The sequence below is a fragment of the Palaemon carinicauda genome, chromosome 20 (genome assembly GCF_036898095.1).
Source record: "Palaemon carinicauda isolate YSFRI2023 chromosome 20, ASM3689809v2, whole genome shotgun sequence".
NCBI classification, from domain to species: domain Eukaryota; kingdom Metazoa; phylum Arthropoda; class Malacostraca; order Decapoda; family Palaemonidae; genus Palaemon; species Palaemon carinicauda.
The window spans coordinates 41,216,117-41,223,312 of NC_090744.1; the positions used below are offsets into that span (position 1 = coordinate 41,216,117).

A 7,196-nucleotide genomic window follows, 5' to 3' on the forward strand; every position below is an offset into this window, starting at 1 on the left:
AGGGAGAGGGAGGGAAAGGTGTTGAAGTTCGAGGCCCCATTGTGTTTCTGAGGTTTAGGGCCACCAAGGAGGAGGGAGGGAGGGATGGAGTATGAGTGAAAAAATTTACCTCAATAGAGAAGAAGAGGAGAATGGTGTTAGGTTAGGGTCACAAATCCGCAACTACTAAGGTCTGCGACTCGTTGCGATGTTAGAAAACAGTCGTATTTTTCAGTATCGCCATTCAACAACGAATCCCCTTTGAATATGTGCAGAATATCGCGGGAGGGTTGCTTAACCTGTCGCGCCGCCCGGCAATGTCTCGCACGAGCTTAATCCACAAGGTCGAGATCACGGTGCGAACATTTTGGTCTGCTCAAAACTGTGGTGACTATCTGCTCCACTCAGACAGAAACAATAAAAAAAGACACAAGACTTTACAAGGAGAGGAAACTGCAGGGATCCAACAAAACGCGACTCTCAATCCAACTTCGCTTTATTTTCTTGTTAAGTCAATTACATATATTCCAGATAGCTCTTGGAAAATAATTATCTGGTACAAAAACCTAAACAATCACATTATATCTCCAAATCAAATAATGCAATAAGGAAAAAATATGAAAAGAATATCACTAAGTAAAATTAATGAATTAACAGGTTTATTCATATCCAACATCCTCCCCACCATAGGAGTATTTACCGAGACTCCTTTATACATAAAGATTAAATGCATATGAGGTACAGTATTACAAATTTAACTTCACTGGTGCCTTAACAGCACGACCCCTACTTGTATATGACAATGCAGGTTCAACAACAGGTTGTGCAGTACTAATTCCCTATATCAGCATCCTCACTAAAATTTACAGAAACAGGAACAGACATAGAATTATTGTGTATCACTGCATCATAATCAGATACACTTGAAATTTCAAGATCCTGTATATTTTGTATAGGTCTATTGGTAACACCCTTATAAGTTTTAACATAAATACTATTTATGAGACCATCTTTACCAGAACACCTTTACAATAACTCCAAGTGGCCATGACAACCTAGGAACACTATCCTCACTAACCAACACCATAGAACCCTTCTTTGAAATACATTTAGACAAACTTTTAATGTTACTGGGCAAATATCTTACATATTCTGAACTCCATTTTCCCCAAAAGGTTGGAATATCGCATGCATAAATCTCTGGAAGATACACAAGAAAAATATTCAACATTATCAGGTTGAAAACCAGCAATACGACCAATAAAAAAATGTGGAGGAGTCAAAGGATTATAAATTTCAGGTTCTTCACCCCCAAAGGTTAAAGGTCTAGAGTTAATACATGCTTCGACTTCATGCAATGTAGTTTCTAATTCACGTCTAGATAGGCATTTTGTACCTAGAGTTTTCTTCAAAGATGACTTTACAGACCTTATTAAACGCTCCACCCAGCCTCCACACCAAGGAGCACGGGTCACAATAAACTTCCACTGAGGAGCTAGTGGGTCGCAATGTTGCTGCAAGACATGGGAAGCACCAATAAACTTTTTTACATTATCAGAATGAAATTTTGAAGGAATACCACGCCTTGATGTAAATATACGTATGGCAAGAAGACAATCCGCCAGAGATAGAGAATCGGTAAGCTCTGAATGTACAGAACATACAACAGCACACAGAAAGAGTAAAATATACAACTTCTTGGAGGGCATGTCGGCACAATACAAAGGGCCGACATAATGTAAACCAGTTACAGTAAAGGGAGGAGCAGATTTTACTCTTAGTTCAGGAAGAGGCGCTATAGGCTTACTGCAGGCCTTCAAATCTTCTTTAAACACAGCCTTAGCTAACCTCCGAAGTCTAACAATCCAATAACTATTTCTCAAAGACATAAGGGTAGATACACCAGCATGTTTTAAAAGGACATGTTGGAAGTGAACCAAAACCTTCACTATATGACTTGGAGGGAGAATAATAGGATGCTTGATTTCATAGGACAGATCAGAGTATTCTAAACGACCCTTGATTCTCAAAAGACCTCGACTATCCAAAAAGTGGTCTAACTTATTCAGAGGGCTTTCTTTGTTAAGCTGTTTACCTTAGGTTAAAGCTTGGATTTCCTGAGGATATGCTTCCCTTTGCACACATTGAAACAATTTAGTCTTAGCCATAGTTACTCATCATAAGTCAATGGACCAAAGTATTTGGTAGACTGAGGTTTACAATTCTTAATAAATCTCAAAGTCCAAGCCACAATATTGAGAGCTTTAGGAAATCTACTCCATCTGGGAAATTCAAAAACTTGGGGAAAGGGTTTTGCTGCTAAACAAGCAACTGTAGTCTCATTACAATTTTTATCATCATTCATCAATCCCTCTACCTGTTCACAATGTAAGGTTAAGGTCCCTTTAAGCCAGGGTGGACCAAAACACCAAATATCAGAAAGAACAAGTCTCTCTGCAGATAGCCCTCTATAGATGAGATCAGCAGGGTTTTCTTTACCTGGACAATAATTCCAACAACTAGACGAGGTTAACATGTGAATTTCAGAAACCCTATTTGCTACGAAAGTCTTCCATCTACTAGGGTCTCCCTTTATCCAAGATAAAGTAACAGTCAAATCTGACTAACAATAATAGGACTCATCTTTCATATGACATAGTGCAGACCTGACAAATACTAATAAACGTGGACAAAGTAATGCCCCTAGCAACTCTAAACGAGGCATTGAAACTTTCTTAATATATAGGGGCTACTTTACCTCTACTCAGTACAAAAAAAAAACCTAAAAAAGATAATTTCTCAATGGAATTCTTATATATACACAGGCCCCAAAGCCTCTTTCAGACGCATCCCCAAAGGAATGAAGCTCTAATCCCTTTATGCCCTTCCATTGTAGGCTAAGAAAATAACTTCCCTGAATCCTCATAGGGTATCCCTAAAACTACAACCAATTTTGAAATTTCAAATTCAACTCTTTAGGCAATACTTCATCCCAGTCAAGCCCAAGTCTCCTTATATCCTGAAAAAGAATTTTAGCAATCATAAGAAATTGACTAATTAAGCCAAGAGGGACAAAGCATCTGGCTAGGACCCTTAGAACATTTCTCTTACTAGATATCACTTCAAACTGAGACTCAATAATATGTTTATTAAGGGTAAAACAATCTTCTTCAGAAACCCATTGCATACTAAGAATTTTTACATATTCATCTCTCCTAGATAACTCAAATATTTCATGGAATTTCTCCTTTAAACCTTTACTATTTGAATTCCACTTAAACAATAACATACCAGCCTCAGCCATAATTTTGCTTGCTTCATTGAACTTGTCACATGCTTCAGCTTCACTGTTAGCACCTGACAACCAATCATCAACATATAAGTTATTATACAATTCATTTACAACTTCTGAATAAGGATAGCTTTTTTTTAAAATGATGTTTAATGGCAGCATCTAATAAAAATGGGCTGCTCTTATTACCAAAGGGAACATGAACGAATATTATAATACATACAGTATCACCCCAGTTCCATAAGAATCTATGGACATCTTTGTTCTCACTCCGAACCTTGATCTACAGGAAAGCCTTAGTAATATCAGCCGTCAAAGCTACCTTCCATTTTCTAAATCTTAGCAATACTCTAACAAGATCAGGATTCAGAGGAGGTCCACATTCAAGACAGTCATTTAGGGAAATGCCACTATAACCCACTGCGGAAGGCAAACACAGGCCTAACCTTGGTAGAAATGCTTCCTTCACGCACCACAGGTCGGTGAGGTAAATAATATACAAGATAAGATGTATCCACTTCAGAGGCAGGAACTTCCTCAATAATCCAATCTCTCTCATACTCTTGGATTTTTTAACATTGCAGCGAGTCGCAGAGCTTAGTTTCAGCCTTAAAGACACGAGGATTTTTTTTTCTTTTTAAGATGTGTGTGTGTGTTTTTTTTTTTTAATTTGATATAGAAATAGAAATACATAGTATACAGTCTAGGCTGTAAAAAAACTAATCGAGACACCCTTCTTACTCCGAGACATTTTGCTATACTTTCAGTGAAGATTTTGTTTATGTAATGTTGAAATGCGTCAATCAATCAATCAATCAACGCTGTGTGTGTGCCTATCGCAGAGTCGATGTCTTAGCCAGTCATACTTACGCGCATTCCCTGCGCATACACACACATCTTCCGGGCCACTAACCGGTCATTCAACCCCAGTTCGAGTGTGCCGCCATGCATGATCATGATCATGAACATTTATTATCAGCGTTGTCTGTTTCTTGGATGAGGATGGAGATACGCGTGTCTTTCAATTTCTGGTTTTTTTTTCGTAATTTGTGAGAAGAGAAAATTCATTTAATTTTTTTTTTATTATTATTATTATTATCATCATTTATTTGCTGAAAGAAAGCTGACGAATTTTTCCTATTGGATTTTTCACCATTCGCTTTTCTGTGTGTGGTATGTGTAATAGTATTATATATGCCTCATAAACTTCTTTTTCCGAATTCTTCTTCTTTCTTGCTTAACTGCTTATCATACTTCTTTTACTGTCTCGCCTCCTCCTCTCTCACTCCCCCAAAAGACCTGCGTACACCAATGCGCCTCCAGCCGGGATGTCAACAGCACCGCATAAACGGTCGGAGAGTTCTCGTCTCATGCTAGAGTCTCTCTCTCTCTCTCTCTCTCTCTCTCTCTCTCTCTCTCTCTCTCTCTCTCTCTCTCTCTAGGCACTTCGCGGTAGGGTAGCGACAAGGAACTGGTTTCGAACGCAGTCGGCCTTCTTGATGTTAGCTTTATTTGATTTTTTACTTATCGTAAAGATGTTATTTCATGTTGGCAATTGATGTACAAATCGCATCTTACTGGTCATAAAATATGATGTGATTGGCACTCAATTTACCTTGTTGTTGTTAGGCTATTGAAGTTATATATATATATATATATATATATATATATATATATATATATATATATATATATATATATATATATATATATATATATATATATATATATAATGGTATCCTAATGTTATATTTGTATTCCTCTAAGCATTATACGATATGGAGGCGGTAAAGACGACGTAGGGAAAATTGTGCAGTAACAAGTAGAGATTTGCCAGAACTTTAGTGATTTCGTACACGGTCTTTCTCGTCCACAGCTCCTCTCGTGGAGTCTCGTCCCCAGCATTTGTCTCTCAAAATGCGTTGTAGATTCATCCGTGTATTGTAGCTGATATGTATTTTTACCTGATACATAATACATTAGTTTTGATACATTTTATTCAAATTTATGAATATGTAGGAATTTTGTATAGCTTCTGAATAAAACTAAAAAGAAAAAGAAAATTATTGTTCACGCATTGCGGTACCTTTCAATCTGAACATTTATATTTCATTTCGATGATAAGACTTATTTATATAAAGTTAATAAATCATTAATCTGGTAATCAGTTTGATATCTAGATAAAGAACTGTCCATTACCAATATTTTGTCAGGTTTTGTTTAATAGTTGGACTTCAAATTGAAATAATATTTTCCAATGATTCTCATTTCTACGTATTGAACGAGCGAACGTTCTTTTTCGCGATGTTTTTGTTAAACTCTGTTGATTTCTTCCAATTTTTTTTTTATTTTGTTGCTATTTTAAATTACTAGAAGAATATTACTAAATGCGAAATATTACTAAAATTTGGGGGTAACATTGAAATAATGAATTAATAAAAAGTATTTATATTAGCGAGTCACAATGGTTATTGTTCTTAGTTTTACATCGTCTCGCGTCTTGTTTTTTCCTTATCTCGTCCCTCGTCCCATTTTTTAGCTACATTATTTTTCTTATTTTTTCCCTTTATTTTTTTTTTTTTTTTTTTTATTTACGGACTATATCCCCTTTACGTCATTGATTTTAGTAACGGAGAGAACAATGCAGATAGTGGGTTCCCTCTGGGCGTTTCTCCAGTGCTTCATCTGAAGTTTGGTCACGATATTTTGCCCTTTGATTGTTATTATTATTATTGTTATTATTGTATTATTATTATTATTATTATTATTACTACTACTACTACTACTACTACTATCATTGTTATTATTATTGTTATTGCGTAATTATTCTTGTACGATGCTATGCATCATTTTCATTGGGTTTCACTTCTTTTTTTGTTATATTGTTTACTCTCACATCGCCATTTTTATATGACATTGCATATATTTTCAATCCCTTTATTAAGAAAGAGTTCTTATTTTAGTTGATGTTTTTAGCCGGTATATATAAAACTTTTACTATATATTTTGATACTCTTTTGTTCATCGGTTACTTTTTGATCAGGGATTTATTAATTTATTCTGTCTCATTATTATCTATTTTTGAAGTGAATTCCATTGCATGTGTCGTAGGATTTTTATTCAAAGTCATCGTTGTCGAAATTTTCATGAGGAAAAAGTTAGTCTAAGATACTTAGCACATTCGCTTTTTATATTTTTATTCAAGAAGTATGATCGTCATTAATTAGCATGTGGACGTTTTCGTTTGGAACTGCCAAACAAACCTCATCTCGCTAAACAAGCTTAAAAAAGATGAATATTGCTGGAAAAAAGTTATGCAAATCATATCGTTGATGTTGCTTGGTCTTTGGTATTCTGCCCCTTCTGGAGATCACCATTTTATGTTCAGTTAAGTAACTACCAGTGTACGCAACTCGTCAAAAATAAAGTCTAAATATTTAGATAGATTTGCACGCACACGCACCTCCTGTCACCAGGTATGATTACTTCCTCTCCCCCTACCCGAGTCACGGGGAGTGCCGAACGTGGCCAAATATATATATATATATATATATATATATATATATATATATATATATATATATATATTATGTATATATATATGTATATATATTATGTATATATATATATGTATATATATTATGTATATATATATATATATATATATTATGAATATATATATATATATATATATATATATATATATATATATATATAATATACATATATATATATATATATATGTATATATATGTATATATATTATGTACGTATGTGTATATATATATATATATATATATATATATGTATATGTATATGTATAAGTGTTAGTGTATAACCATACACTTGTTCTTGATTTTATGGGAGAGCTTTTGGAGATCACCATTTTATGTTCAGTTAAATAACTGAGCTTGAAGTGCGTACA

General features: G+C 34.7%; 1 protein-coding gene across 1 annotated transcript; it reads right to left on the reverse strand.

The window, feature by feature from the left end:
* Positions 1-810: 810 nt before the first annotated feature.
* On the reverse strand, positions 811-4,643 carry LOC137659747 (uncharacterized). The gene is made up of 4 exons (XM_068394559.1): positions 4,571-4,643; positions 3,271-3,336; positions 1,408-2,074; positions 811-937 (listed from the first exon to the last, which is right to left on the reverse strand). Exons 1-4 carry the CDS (start codon positions 4,641-4,643, stop codon positions 811-813), a joined length of 933 nt encoding a protein of 310 aa, XP_068250660.1.
* Positions 4,644-7,196: the final 2,553 nt, after the last annotated feature.

Excerpts from the sequence above, each read along its gene's own strand:
- LOC137659747 (XM_068394559.1), bottom strand. The coding sequence starts at position 4,643 with ATGAGACGAGAACTCTCCGACCGTTTATGCGGTGCTGTTGACATCCCG. Across the intron at positions 2,075-3,270 it reads CAAAATTATGGCTGAGGCTG|GTAAACAGCTTAACAAAGAA; the intron begins GTATGTTATTGT and ends CTTTAACCTAAG. Across the intron at positions 938-1,407 it reads TGGGTGGAGCGTTTAATAAG|ACCTATACAAAATATACAGG; the intron begins GTCTGTAAAGTC and ends TGTTACCAATAG.